Source organism: Coregonus lavaretus (assembly GCF_964263955.1).
Source record: "Coregonus lavaretus genome assembly, chromosome: 3".
NCBI classification, from domain to species: Eukaryota; Metazoa; Chordata; class Actinopteri; order Salmoniformes; family Salmonidae; genus Coregonus; species Coregonus lavaretus.
Genome location: NC_139990.1, coordinates 28034813 through 28049790, shown reverse-complemented (window position 1 = coordinate 28049790; position 14978 = coordinate 28034813). Strand labels below are relative to the sequence as shown.

The 14978-nt window shown below is 43.4% G+C and overlaps 1 protein-coding gene across 3 annotated transcripts; it reads left to right on the top strand.

Annotated features, from left to right (window-relative positions):
* Positions 1 to 1747: 1747 nt before the first annotated feature.
* Positions 1748 to 14708, top strand: LOC311113226 (adenylyl cyclase-associated protein 1-like). 3 transcript variants are annotated; one of them, XM_084156432.1, is made up of 14 exons: positions 1790 to 1896; positions 2759 to 2804; positions 8122 to 8217; positions 8474 to 8574; positions 8714 to 8791; positions 9132 to 9275; positions 9663 to 9748; positions 10074 to 10179; positions 10838 to 11018; positions 11387 to 11562; positions 12576 to 12699; positions 12805 to 12887; positions 13176 to 13319; positions 13432 to 14708. In XM_084156432.1, the coding sequence occupies exons 3-14, from the start codon at positions 8124 to 8126 to the stop codon at positions 13513 to 13515; spliced, it is 1401 nt and encodes a 466-aa protein (XP_084012558.1). In that variant the 5' UTR covers positions 1790 to 1896; positions 2759 to 2804; positions 8122 to 8123; the 3' UTR covers positions 13516 to 14708. The 3 variants fall into 3 exon arrangements, with proteins under 3 accessions (XP_084012557.1, XP_084012558.1, XP_084012559.1); XM_084156431.1 differs by lacking the exon at positions 2759 to 2804 and having other exon boundaries at positions 1748 to 1896; XM_084156433.1 differs by lacking the exon at positions 2759 to 2804 and having other exon boundaries at positions 8070 to 8217.
* Positions 14709 to 14978: the final 270 nt, after the last annotated feature.

Genomic DNA, 14978 nt, shown 5'->3' with positions numbered 1-14978 from the left:
AATTATGTTTATTAACCCATTTGTTGCAACCTATGAAACTACTAACACCAAGCAAATCAGTTCATTAATGGCAGTCAGGGGACTGGCTGTTATACTGAGGAAATATATTTGCTGGCCGTTATGGCAGCATAAGCTGAGAAGGGCAGTGGGGATCTATAGGCTGTATGTGTGTTTCTGGCGACTGGGTTTGAACCTGGGTTCAACAAGACTGTTGGCCAATAAAAAACATTTGAAAATGAAGCTGACTATCTCGATACCTTCTGAGCTTAGACCTGACCTCTTCAAGTTAAAGGTTGGTCATCACACTGCAGGCCTCCTCTCCACTTTGACCCGTGATAGGTGGCATCAATTGACTGAATCCGGATCACGGCACCAATGTGACTGTCTAGGTTTGAACTCTGTTGTCTGTACACCACAAGACTGTTAGCCCACTGATGTAAAGCCTAGACATTGCTTCGAGCCGTGGAGCTAACACAAGCCTTTAGGTCTCACTGGTAAGATCACTCATCATGCCAGTGTGGTTGACTGAACCACCTCCATTACATAGGTAGTCAAAACTGGCCCCAAATTGTTCTGACTGTTACATTGTGGTGAGGCTGAGGGGTAGAGTGAGTATGGGACGTTACATCAGTAGGCCTACCCTACTACCAGATGCTGATATACAGGGTGTGTTCGTAAATTCAATCTGGAGTGCCAGAGTGCGCTCTGGGCGTTCGTAAATTCAGAGCGTTTCGCGATCAGACGCTCTGGCCGAGGAGTAGGGATGTTCCGAGCGTTCTGACCTCACAACAGCAATCAAGCTAACGTTGGCAAGCTACTTTCAGACACAAATGAGAGAACACCTCACACTGACCATTTTACTTGCCCTAGCAGAGCTGGTTAGGCTGTTTTCATGTTATCCAGAGCGTTGGTGTCTGTAACTGTGCTGCTGGCAAAAAAATTATTACGCTTTTTTGCCGACGTTTACTGACACCGGCCATATTCATGTTGAGCGTTCGTAAATTCATCAGTTATTTTGCGCTCTGGCACACTCAGACGAGAGTGCTCTGAAATCGGAGTAGATAGCCAGAGCGAATTTACGAACGCATCCACAGTATGACGTTGTGAGCAATTTATAACAGTGATAGGGCATTGAGGCCATACTGTGTCTGGAACAATGACAGATATTTTGAATTGCAATTGAGACCAGAGAGTGGGAGGAAATTTTAATTTCAGAATAAGAGGAAGAATGTGTTTGTGTTCTATTTAATTTATCTGCACTATATCTCTCTTGTCCTTATAAGGGAAAGGAATTGTTGCGCGAATAAGAGCGGAAACGCCGCGCGGTGACAGCTGGGAACGTCCACACTCATTCCACAGAGTTTCTAAACCCAGAGAGACTTCCGGGAACGCTTGCGAAACAGACCAGGTTAGGGTTTGGGGTTTGAGAAGTCAATGAGAGAAGTGAACAATTCTTCCTTAGTTGTTAATTTTCTCGAAATCTAAAGGCACAACCTAGATTCGAGACAATGTCTTAAGTAGTTGAACATGTTATTACTCCAACCTTGTGAAACTGGCAAACTGACACGTTTTCATTTTCGTCAAAAACAACTTTATATCGAAGGAGTACCTTTGATTTGACGGCATGCACATGCGCAGTTCGGCACGAGACGACCGTTAGCCACGATTACGTGTTTCTACGCATGCGCTTAGCTAGCCAACGTCGCCATGACATCGCCTACAAGTGTGATCTGGGATTTCTATTGGTGAAGCAGTTTTAGCCTATCTTCATACTGTACTGTCTGTTTTCGCTCATACAGGAAGAATAGGCAGAGCAGTAAGTCTGCTAGCTCGGCACGCTCCCACAGACAATTGACCGTGATTAAAGACCTATTCAGTGCTTGTCCAATTTAGCAGGTAAGGATGAGGTTTTGTTACTCTGTGGGCCTATGCTGCTTTATATTACTCCTCTATAAATTGTCTTAGGTGCACAATAGTCCATGTCATAATGCGCCTCCGACCCCATTGCATGAATGAATCGTTCAGAAATTATTGTTATGATTTAGCGTGATGCTAGCTAGATTGCTGGTTTGATGTCAAATTGTATTAGTTATACATTATTCCTTGATGCATTATTGGAATATTGTTATGCATTTCAGTATGTTAAAACGACGCGACCCAAATGTGTAGTTCTTCATTTTTGCAGACTAGTGCAACACTACAAGGGAGGGGTATACAATAAAATACAGGAAATGCCGAAAGACAGAGGGATGGGATCGAGCTGCCTAGATACATCGTTAGTTGAGGTTGTTGTTAACCAACCCATACTCTTTCTTGTCAAACCAGGGTGTATACACTATGGAAACCGTTAACGTTTAAGAACCAAACAGAGCAAAGCGAGAGTTTGTATTGGGCAAATTCAGGTTTCAAATCACGTTTCGTTCGCTTCCTTTTAATTAAGGTTTTGTAACAGAATCGGCGTAATGAATACGCTACAGTTAACGTTAGTTATTTAATTGTTGCTAGCTAGCTACCGAGCATACGCTAACTATACATAGTTACCTCGGCCGACTCCCAATCTCATTATCATCGGCTTGTTAAGATTAGCGGTGCTTCCCTAGCTAGCTTGCCACGCTAGTTTGATTGAACATTGTCTAGCCCAAAACGGTGTGTATGACTCTGGATGCCGGTAGGCGCAAGACGCCGGCGTATATTTACCCTACTTTTCTCCTTACTAAAGCAGAAATGACAAGTTTTCTCTATTTATTTTTTATCCTAGACCAGAACACACCGCAGACAGACTGCGCCTAAACTCCTTCTCCCAAGTATGTCTGAACGCACGTCTACCCCTAGTGTGTTGGATAAATGATGTGTAACATACTTAAATCCGGCCTCATTCACAGGGTCTGACATCTATGCTGAAAAGTGAAACAATGTGTTATTGCCAATGGGCCCTTGAATAATAGAACGCGCTTGAAACATGCAGTCCCTGGACAGGATAGTTTCCCGGTGCTCATCACTTGGAGGACCTCCAACCGCAGGTAGCTGCAGTGCGCAATTAGAAGACGTCTTCCTACTTTCCAAGTGCACTTCAAGCACTGTTTCGTAACTGTCCATATAAGCAACAAGTTGACCCACCTTGCTTTAACCACAGGAGCAGGCCTAGGTTGAGTCATTGTACTGACATATGGCAACAAGGAAGTAAAAAAAAAAGTTGAACTCTGTGTTCACCAGCCCTTGTAGAGCCTATTTTTACAGGCACTAGCCCATACATTTAGGTCAAGGGTAGGCAGGGTGTGCACTGAGACCTAATTTTTGACAAGATAAGATTATTTATTATGCCCATGGGGAAGGTTTGTTATGTATGCAGAGGCGTAACCAAACAAAGATGGACAAATTATATACAGTGCATTCGGAAAGTATTCAGACCCCTTGACTTTTTCCACATTTTGTTACATTACAGCCTTACTCTAAAATTGATTAAATTGTTTTTCCCCCTCAATCTACACATAATACCCCATAATGATAAAGCAAAAACAGGTTTTTAGAAATGTTTGGGGAAAAAATGGAAATATCACATTTACATAAGTATTCAGAACCTTTACTCAGTACTTTGTTGAAGCACCTTTGGCAGCAATTACAGCCTCGCCCACATCGCAGTGCCGCAATGAGACATACAGTAGCACTTTCATCGACCTAGATGCTGAGTTTTCCCGCCGCTTCTCAGACTTCACCAAGCTTGGCACACCTGTATTTGAGAACACCTGTATTTTTTTCCCATTCTTCTCTGCAGATCCTCTCAAGATCTGTCAGGTTGGATGGGGAGCGTTGCTGCACAGCTATTTTCAGGTCTCTCCAGAGATGTTCGAACGGCTTGTCCCGAAGCCACTCCTGCGTTGTCTTGGCTGTGTCCTTAGGGTCGTTGTCCTGTTGGAAGGTGAACCTTCGCCCCAGTCTGAGGTCCTGAGTGCTCTGGAGCAGGTTTTCATCATGGATCTCTCTGTACTTTGCTCCGTTTCATCTTTCCCTCGATCCTGACTAGTCTCCCAGTCCCTGCTGCTGAAAAACATTCCCATAGCATGATGCTGCCACCACGCTTCACCGTAGGGATGGTGCCAGGTTTCCTCCAGACGTAACGCTTGGCATTCAGGCCAAAGAGTTCAATCTTGGTTTCATCAGACCAGAGAATCTTGTTTCTTATGGTCTGAGTCCTTTAGGTGCCTTTTGGCAAACTCCAAGCAGGCTGTAATGTGCCTTTTACTGAGTGGCGGCTTCTGTCTGGCCACTCTACCATAAAGGCCTGATTGGTGGAGTGATGCAGAGATGGTTGTCCTTCTGGAAGGTTCTCCCAGCTCCACAGAGGAACTTTAGAGCTCTGTCAGAGTGACCATCGGGTTGTTGGTCACCTCATTTTGGCCAGGCGGCCAGCTCTAGGAAGAGTCTTGGTGGTTCCAAACTTCTTCCATTTAAGAATGATTGAGGCAACTGTGTTCTTGGACCTTCAATGCTGCACACATTTTTTGGTACTGTTCCCCAGATCTGTGCCTTGACACAATCCTGTCTCGGAGCTCTACAGACAATTCCTTTGACCTCATGGCTTGGTTTTTGCTCTGATATGCACTGTCAACCGTGGGACCTTATATAGACATGTGTGTGCCTTTCATGTCCAATCAATTGAAATGACCACCGGTGGACTCCAATCAAGTTGTAGAAACATCTCAAGGATGATCAATGGAAACAGGATGCACCTGAGTTCAATCTCGTGTCATAGCAAAGGGTCTGAATACTTATGTAAATAAGGTATTTCTGTTTTTTATTTTTAATAAATTTGCAAACATTTCTAAAAACCTGTTTGTTTTGTCATTATGAGGTATTGTGTGTAGATTGATGAGGGAAAAATGTAATTTAATAGATTTTAGAATAAGGCTGTAACATCATAAAATGTGGAAAAGGGAAAGGGGTCTGATACTTTCCGACTGCACTGTATACAGACAGTAAATACAGAACGTTAATGAGCGATCAATGATAATCTGTACACTATACACAACAGAACATTCCGTCAACTACAATTATATCTGTAGGCCAGCCTGCTGGTCCTACTTGTGGTTTTAAACATTATTTGGCAAATGACAGGACCTGTCTGCTTGACCCCTAGCACCTTACTAGTAGAGCTAACCATTTTTCTTAGCATGAGTTAGTGCCTCTGAAGCAGCAAAATGTTCTTGACATCTAAAATGAAGATGCAAAAGCAAGACTGCATCTCTGCCCGGCTTGGCACCACAAACATGACAAGCAAGCAACAGGACGGGAAATATTTCCAGATGGCTTATTATTCCTGTTCTCTCTTTGGTCTCTCTTAATGGTTAATGTAATGATGTTTGCTTATTGCCATTGTCATCTGCTCTACAGAAAATAAGTGTGCCTACATGTTTGTTTCTCAAGCATGAATAAGGCCTTGAATTATATAGGCTAAAAGGTTTATCTCTAAACAAATCAAAAGCCATTGAATCATTTGGTAACATTTTGCATACCCCGCCCTATGTCACAAGCAATACTTTGCTCTGGGAAAGTGAATAGTGAGGGGATTATCCCAGGAGAATAGAGCGACATGGATCCACTGTCATTAATGGGATGAAGTCTGTCTTTCCACTCAGGTGACAGTACCTGAGACAGTCACTCCGATGAACAGGGTATCTGGTTTCTATTATGCAATGTCAGCCTATAGGGTCTGTGTGTGCACTCCTGCAAGGGCATTTCACAACCGTAGAGAAGATCTAACAACACTTACCACTTTGTCAACACAGAGGACTGTTGTTGAGTATAGATTTAGCTGTATTCAATTAGCCTAGTTGTACATGAGGTCTATATAGAGTACACTGAAGAAAAATACAAACACAACATGTAAAGTGTTGGTCCCATGTTTCATGAGCTGAAATAAAAGATCCCAGAAATGTTCCATACGTACAAAAAGCTTATTTCTCTAAAATGTTGTGCACAAATTTGTTTACATCCCTATTAGTGAACATTTCTCCTTTGCCAAGATAATCAATCGACCTTGCAGGTGTGGCATATCAACAAGCTGATTAAACAGCATGATTATTACACAGGTGCACCTTGTGCTGGGGACAATAAAAGGCCACTATAATGTGCAGTTTTGTCACACAATGCCACAGATGTCTCAGGTTTTGAGGGAGCGTGCAATTGGCATGCTTACTGCAGGAAGGTCCACCAGTACTGTTGCCAGACAATTTAGTGTTCATTTCACTACCATAAGTCACCTCCAACGTCATTTTAGAGAATGTGGGAGTACATCCAACCTGCCTCACAACCTCAGACCACGTTAGTGTCGTGTGGGTGAGCGGTTTGCTGATGTCAACATTGTGAACAGAGTGCCCCATGGTGGGGTTATGGCATAAGCTACGGACAACAAACACAATTTCATTTGGATGCACAGAGATCCGGCCTGCGAGACATTTTTAAAAATGTATTAATTATTATATTTGAGTTACGATTTTTGGCCTACAATTACTCATTCTGTGATATACAAACAACTTCCAATATATAGCGCTGTAGCCTGGCATCGCGCTCAATTTGGGCCTACAGTCAGATTCAAAATGCGCTCAGTCATCATAGCCATTTCATTGCTTGACGACTTTTGACATGAAAAATGAGTGCTGGGAAAATGAGAAGTGGACTCTGTCGTGGGTCAGAGGAATAAATGACAACTTCGAAATAACAGGAATGTCTTGCGATGGAATCAATGATGGGAACAACCAGGGGCTCTGACTTATATGACAGGGTGTCTGCCTGCAAACTGACAAACGTCACAACAGATGGATCACCAAATCTAACCGGTAAAAACATTGGCCTACTAAAAAGACAAAAGACAAATAAAAGAAGAAAGCCCTAACTCAAGAGGAATTGATATTTCTTCACTGTATTATTCATCAGGAAGCCCTTTGTAAAGGTGTGTTAAAGCTGGAAAATGTTGTCAAGGTGGTTGTAAAACTTGTCAACTTCATTAAGCTGCTCAGTGACACAGAGGCAGAGCACCAGGACTTGTACCATTCAAATGTGCGCTGGCTAAGCCTGGGGAAAGTATTTTGCCCAGTGTGGGAACTGAGAGGGGAGATAGGTATGTTCCTTGATACTGTTGGTAAAGCTGACGACTTCTCCGAGTTGAAAGACACAGACTGGCTGGGCGACTTTGCTTTCGGTGTGGACATATTGGGGCATCTGAACGATCTAATGTGAAACTGCAGGGAAGTTGTTTTTGTGCATGAAATGTATTCCAACGTCAAATACAAATGAGCAGCCGGTCTCTCGCTCATTTTCTGACACAGGCCGCACTGAACACGTCCACATCGCAGTGCCGCAATGAGACATACAGTAGCACTTTCATCGACCTACATGCTGAGTTTTCCCGGCGCTTCTCAGACTTCACCAAGATTGAGACTGAGCTAGAGCTTGTATCATGCCCCCTGTCTTTCGACAGTGAGAAAGCACCACCAGACACACAATTGGAGCTAATCGACATCCAATGTGATAGTGCTTTGAAGGAGAAGTACAAAACAGCAACAATAGACCAGTTCTATGGCTCACTGAATGAAACAAAAAGGTGTAGAGATGGTACAAGGTTAGAATTATTCTGCAAGCATATGTACACCTACAGTACACTAGTAGTTGTTGTGTGTCAATGTGAAAATGAATAAAGGCTTCACATGTTTTGTCACGCATATAGTATGTGGCCCTTCACTTTGTTGCAAAAACTCAATGTGGCCCTTGAGCCAAAAGGTTTGGCCAACCCTGCTTTAACCACTAGTTGGGTTAAAGTTAGAACTTGTCTTCCCCCTTTTGGTTGTTGTATCTATGGCCACAATCGCTGATTTCTATTGCCAAAATTGCAGTAGGCTGCCTATTTTTTTTATAGACAATGTATGAGTTGACAAAATGACAAAAGACAGACTAACATACAGAGAAAAGTTGGCCTACTAATGCAATGAAAACTTTAAATGAAAAGCAAAAATGGTTCACAGAATTCTTCAGTCAAAACCACTTGCTGTCAATGACCGCTTGTGATACTTTTATAGTAAACAAGCAGTGACCACTGAACCCCTCAGCTGAAGTGTCGTCTGTCCCCAGGAATGGCAGATTTGGCAAGTCTGGTGCAGCGGCTGGAGGTGGCTGTGGGTCGTCTGGAGGCAGTGTCGGGCGGTGGCTCTGCTGGAGGCTCTGGAGGTAATCTAGGATATTTCATATTGCAGCCCGTTTCACGCAAACACGGATGCAAGAAATCATGGAAAGACTGAGACTGAATTGAGAGTCCAGGTCCTAATAATGCTAAAGAAACTTCCACAGTACTAGTTCGGTAAAAGTTTGTTTTGTCTTAGATAACGGAGGTAAAATTTAAAACATGACTCACAAGCAGAACAAACATAGTGTATAAACACTGGTATCTCTGACATTTCTCCCTGTTGCCACCCATTCCTTGCAGTCGTGGCAGCTTACGTGGAGGCCTATGATGGCATCATCGCCGGCTCTGTTGCCCAGTACATGACCCTCAGCCTGCAGATAGGGGGCGACGTCCAGAAGCATGTAAGTTGAATTGCACTAGAGGGAGAAGTTGGCTAGTAATGTTCCTCGCGTCTCCTGTCATTCTTATTGGTGGATGTGATACAATTAACCAAACCTGGACCTTTTCTCATCCCTTTCTCTCTGTCTCTCCCTCTCTCAGGCGGACATGATGAAGCAGGCATTCTCATGTCAGAGACAGCTCCTGGTAACCTCCTCCTGCTCCCAGAAGCCCTCTGATGTGAGTTGGTTCACCCATCAGCAATCACCTTGACCCTACACATGACATAGTTTTCAGCAGAATAGGTCATTATTTAGATCAACTCAACAGTGTATATACTGTAATTGTCTCATTAACAGATGTATTGGCAATGAATCAGCAGTGTAGCAATTGGGTCAACTGATTCCAATGGCATGGTTTTCCTACATTCTCTTGCCACATATTATTCTAAGTAATTAATTGCACGTTATTCCACCCTGGTTGGTGATTAGATTATATTTTGTTGTCAGGTGCAAATACATTCCTTTATTTGCATCTCTAGGATGTTATGATTTAAGTCATGGTTATTTTCGCTCTATAGGCATCCTTGACTGCTCTCCTGGCCCCTGTCTCCAAAGTGATCCAGCAGGTGCAGACGTTCCGCGAGCAGAACCGCTCCTCGCCCCTCTTCAACCACCTCTCGGCCATCAGCGAAAGCGTTCCTGCCCTCGGCTGGGTCGCCATGGTGAGGGAAGGGAGGGGAGGTGCTTGGCATTGCCACCAGAGTGTGTGTGTGTGTGGGGTGTTTTGGCGGTGTGTAATTGCCGGAAACAAACACGTCTTTAATTCTGTAGAAGTCTGAGATTTGGCAGTGAAATTGAAACAGTCCCTTTAGCAACAGTGCATCAGTGTTGAAACTCTGGAATTATGATGATCATTTTGAGTAATGAATATGAATGAGAACTGCTGCATTGTAATCTGATGAATAATGAACAAAGGCAAACCTAGACTTTGGGATGCCAGTGGATGCAACGCACGCATCTAAAAACCATTGGAAGCCATCACATGAGCTGTGTCCACACAGGCTGTTTTGAAGAGCAATAACTCTCCTGCGACGTTCATTCTCTTCCAGGCTCCTAAGCCAGGTCCCTATGTGAAAGAGATGCAGGATGCTGCCCAGTTCTACACCAACCGTGTGCTCAAGGACTACAAGGAGAAGTAAGGACCATCTGCTGTTTGTTGTCCTTATAACCTTTTTCTGACTGCCAAGTGGGCAGCAGGTAGCCTAGCGGTTAAGAGCATTGGACCAGTAACCGAAAGGTCGCTGGTTCAAATCCCCGAGACGACTAGGTGAATAATCTGTCGATGTGCCCTTGAGCAAGGTGCTTAACCCCAATTGCTCCTGTGAGTCGCTCTGGATAAGAGCGTCTGCTAAATTACACAAAAAAAAGATAAGGCCCCTCTGTAGTACTGTATATTTTCTTCATCCTTTGGTCTCCCTCCTGTTGTGCTAAACTAAATTGCCTTGTGTCCTACTCCTCAGGGACCAGAAACATGTGGACTGGGTTAAGGCCTACCTGTCTATCTGGACTGAGCTGCAGAACTACATCAAACAGCACCACACCACTGGACTGGCCTGGAGCAAGAGCGTGAGTCGTTTTACCCTACTCTCTCTCTCTCTCGCTCTACTTTTCATGTCACTACAGGAGGGTTACACTTCATCAGCTGCTCATAGACAACAGACTTAGTGCTGGGGGTAGGGAAAGGTGATCCTAACCGTTACCATATGAGTGAAGTAATGACATAGGCTTATTTAGGAAGGTGGAACGGTTCCGAATAGAAACGTTCTAATTATGTTTATCGAACATGCATGAAGATCTGTCATGCAGAATATGGAATCATCAAACTGGGCTCTGCTTGACTTTTCTATCAGCACATTACTAAATATCACACCCAGTTGTCAAGTAATGTCTTTGGTTTTATGTTATAAAAACAAATAAAGAGAGTCGCACACTCTATGAATAAACTCCCAGTAATTTATTGGGTAAGAAACCACCAAGGTTTCGGCATCACTGTGCCTTCTTCATCGCTGTGCCGCCTTAGGTTTAATGTGCAACAAGAAGGCTGTGTGTGTGCTAGAGAGGGCGATGGGAAAACCACCAATGTGTTGGTTTCTTGTCAGCCCTTTTCTATCTGCACAGTTCCAAACATTGCGCCTTATTGAATTAGACCCAGTTGTTAAGAACAGGAAATGACCATGTCTAGGGATGTATATAACCGATGTGCTGTCTGTTTTGTCTATTCCAGGGTCCAGTAGCCTCGGCCTCTGCAGCTCCCCCTCCCCCTGCCGGTGGCGCTCCTCCTCCCCCCGGCCCTCCTCCCCCTCCCATGGACTTCAGCGGGTCATCTGGCGGTGGCGGAGACCAGGGGCCTGACACCCGTAACGCCCTCTTCGCCTCCCTCAACAAGGGAGCTGACATCACCAAGGGTACGCGTCGAAATATGCATCATCAAAAGTTCTCAAGAATCAGAAGCTCAATTGATTAAGAAGTACTTTGAAACATACAGAGCTCACTTGAAAAATATGTAAATCTCAATGTGACTTACTGGGTTGAATAAAGAAAATAATACAATGCGAGAAGCAAATTGACCCCAGGCCTTACATTCATTATACAGAGCCTCCCATTATGTAAGGGCATTTCTCCTTGTCTACCAGCACAGTAGCACCATGTCGCACCCATCTTATAGTATATTTGCGCTTACTGTATGTTACTCTGGATAATAGTGTCTGGTAAATGACAAATATGTCAATATTTGTGTTCCCCTCTCCTTCCTACCTTTACTTTTTGTCCCTAGGCCTGAAGCACGTGCCCAAAGACCAGATGACTCACAAGAACCCCAACCTGAGGACCCAGACCGGTCCGGTGCGCACAGGGCCCAAGTCCTTCAGCTCCCCCAAGACAGCCGCCACCCCCACCCCCTCTCGCAAGCTGCCCCCCGTTCTGGAACTTGACGGCAAAAAGTGGAAAGTGGTGAGATTTTGGTCCTTGTCAAGTAGTTTACGCTGGTATACGGTGGTAACAGTGTGTTAGAACGCTTCGTCAGTGCACCACATCTGCTTCTCCGACCGTCAGTTCCTCCTATAGGAAAAAGGTTCCTATAGGCAATGTTCTCTCTCCACAGCCCCTTAAAGTAACTGTCGAGTGAAAATCTCACTTTTAAAAGTTCATATTCTGTTAATTCATACCCAAATAATGTTGTTGACTTATCCTATACTCGTATTTGTGGCCAAAGCATAAATTGGAGAATAAAACACTTTAAAAAAAGAAAAAAGAAAACACCTCAAACATATATTTCAAACAAAATGCTTGCTATTTCCTCATGATGAGCTGGCCAATCAGCAGTCTACTCACGTTCATATTTTGAATGGCCGGTATATGCCACACCATTATGTTGTTTGGATACGCCCACAACATTCCAACACAGAGAAGCCGCTTTTTAACATATTTAATTACCATTGTTTGGAAGGAAGACTATGGTCATCTTTCAAAGAAATCTGGAAAACACTGGACAGTTACTTTAAGGACTTAGCTGTATTTCCCAACACATGTAACGTTAGGTAACACAACAGTGTTTCCAAACAGTGGTGTGCACGACTCCTGTTGGTTTGCAGCCATAAATATTGGCTTTGTTTACTTGGTACATCATGGGAAAATGTTAAAGGCTTTATATTTATAAACCACTTGGTTTACTATGAAATAATCTACTATATAAGCAGAGTTTCAACTACAGTGAACTCATGGTAGGCCGTCATTGTAAATAAGAATTTGTTCTTAACTGACTTGCCTAGTTAAATAAAGAAATATAAAATAAAATAAATGATGGGCACATTTCAGGTAAGTGGGCTGTTGGTTTGCCCCTGAAAACTGAATGCACGGGTTTCGCATGCACTGATCACAACAGTCCTGAACCATTGCATTTTCAGGAGTGGAGTGTATTTCCTCTCTAACCCCTAACCTCTCTTCCTCTGTGTAATGACCTATAGGAGAACCATGAGGGTGCCCAGGGCCTGGTGATCAGTGACACAGAGCTCAAGCAGGTGGTCTACGCCTTCAAGTGTAACAACAGCACCCTGCAGATCAAGGGCAAGATAAACTCCATCACTTTAGGTAAGGGCGTACCCATGTGTGTCTGTCCGTGTGTGTTCGTGCATGGACACATTTAAAGTAAAAAGGCAACAAAGGGCATTTGTTAATATGGTTCCTCTCTTGCAGACAACTGTAAGAAACTGGGTCTGGTCTTTGACGATGTCGTGGGCATTGTAGAGATTATCAACTGCAGAGACGTGAAGGTCCAGGTGTGTATTTCTAAAATCGATTAATGCGAAAATGGACACTGTGTGAAAGGGGCTGGTCATTCAAAGGCAATGAACATGGTGATATCACACAACGGTGACAACAGATCATATCAGCTTTTGTCTGATTTATCGTTTACATATTACAAGTTTCCAGTTTGATTGCGGGTGTGACATTTTACAGATGACTTTGCATGTTATCTAAACTTTTATGGCTGTTTTATCTCTGCACAGTACCCAACAGATTATTTCATCATAGTTGAATCACGCTTAACCCTCTGGTGTGTTCAGGTCTTGGGCAAGGTGCCCACCATCTCCATCAATAAGACTGACGGTTGCCACGTGTACCTGAGCAAAGATTCACTGGAGTGTGAGATCGTCAGTGCCAAGAGCTCAGAGATGAACGTGCTGGTACCTGGCAAAGACGGAGACTATGTGAGTACATCTATGGGGGAATCTTGTCTATCTAATTGGCATTATAAAGGCAATTATGTAACAGTTTATCATCACATGTATTACAAACATTTCTCCTTGGTCTCTCTCTTAGACTGAGATCCCTGTTCCTGAGCAGTTCAAGACTGTCTGGGATGGCAAGAAGCTTGTCACTACTTGTACAGAGATCGCTGGATAGAGGGACAGCACTCGAAACAGCCTCCCCTTTGCAATGCCTACCTGACTGATCGACCGACCAGCTAACCAAACCACAAAGTAGACCGAGATGCCAACCTCACCCATATTTTTCCAATCCGCCAATCACAGCTTTAGCGGTTTCTTCCTTCAGCCAATGAGAGGACTGCTTGCTTTATCTGGAGCATTCCTTCAGCCAATTGCAGGGAGCAGCTTGTTATTCGATTTGGTTATCCTCATGACCAGTGAGCGTATTCAAATAAGTTTGCCAACAACCAGGTTGATTTCTGATTTCCAGCGAATGCAAATGATAAATAAACATAATAGCGAACGTGAGGGAGAAAGGCATTTATCACACCTTCTGTGGTTAACGCATCAGCCAATCAGGCTATGCTTCCTGTTTCCTTCAACCAATCATTAATCGGATTTCCATTTCCCCTCTGGTCAGGGGGAGGCAGGTGTTTAGGGGTCCAAGGTTTCAGTTCCATTTATGCAATTCAGCCGTGAAGCACATGTACAACCAACCCCTCTTTACAGACGACAATGCTATCACTTCCGACATTGATGACGATGTTAACATTCATAGGGATTGATTAACTATAACACATTTGTGTCATCACTCTTAAATAGATAAAATGATTAGTTACGTGCTGGATCACTTTTTTTTTATCATAACACTGAAGCAAAATGGTGTTGAAAAAATATTGAAAGATGAAATGTAAAAAATAAAATACCTTTTCATTCCTTGCTTGACCTCCAAAACACATTCCCTTTAGCATTTAAAATGAACATTCCATATTATTGAGACAATATGGAGGCGAACGGTGGCAGAGAGACAATGTGGAAGTATGTGGTGAGTATAACTTCACTTTGGCACAAATTGGAAGTGGTTTTAGCGACAAGACGTAAAAATACTGTTGATGATCATAAATGGTTACGTTTGGGGTTGCCTTCCTTGATCTCGGAGTGATTATTGAACTATCTGCTGTAATGATCTGTATAGACATTGCTTTTTAATACTAGTTGTCTGAACCCCACTGTCGTCATCCTCACCTACCCATCAACCCACCTATCCACTCCTCTGTCTCTAGTCTACAACCTCTGATTATGCTCTGATGTAGAGTTTCTTTATTTGGGTAAAGAAACACATTTTGCTCATTAGTACTGGAGGAAGACATAAAAAAATGTTGCAGTCTTGAGTGTTCTGAGTATGATTGTGTGATCGAAGAAACTGATAATGTGGGTGATTTTTCTCTATTTGCTGACTGGACAGTAAGAGCAGGCTAAATATGGGATGAAGAGGGGGTGATGAGCCCTTATGTTTGGCTCTATCTGGGGAAAATGTGCCTTTGTTGACCATTTTTCACAAGGAGAGCTGGGTAAATAGTCAGTGACAGTGATAATTAGCCCAGTTCAGAACCAGTGATTTCCTAACATATCATTAGTTCCATGTTATTTACCATTACA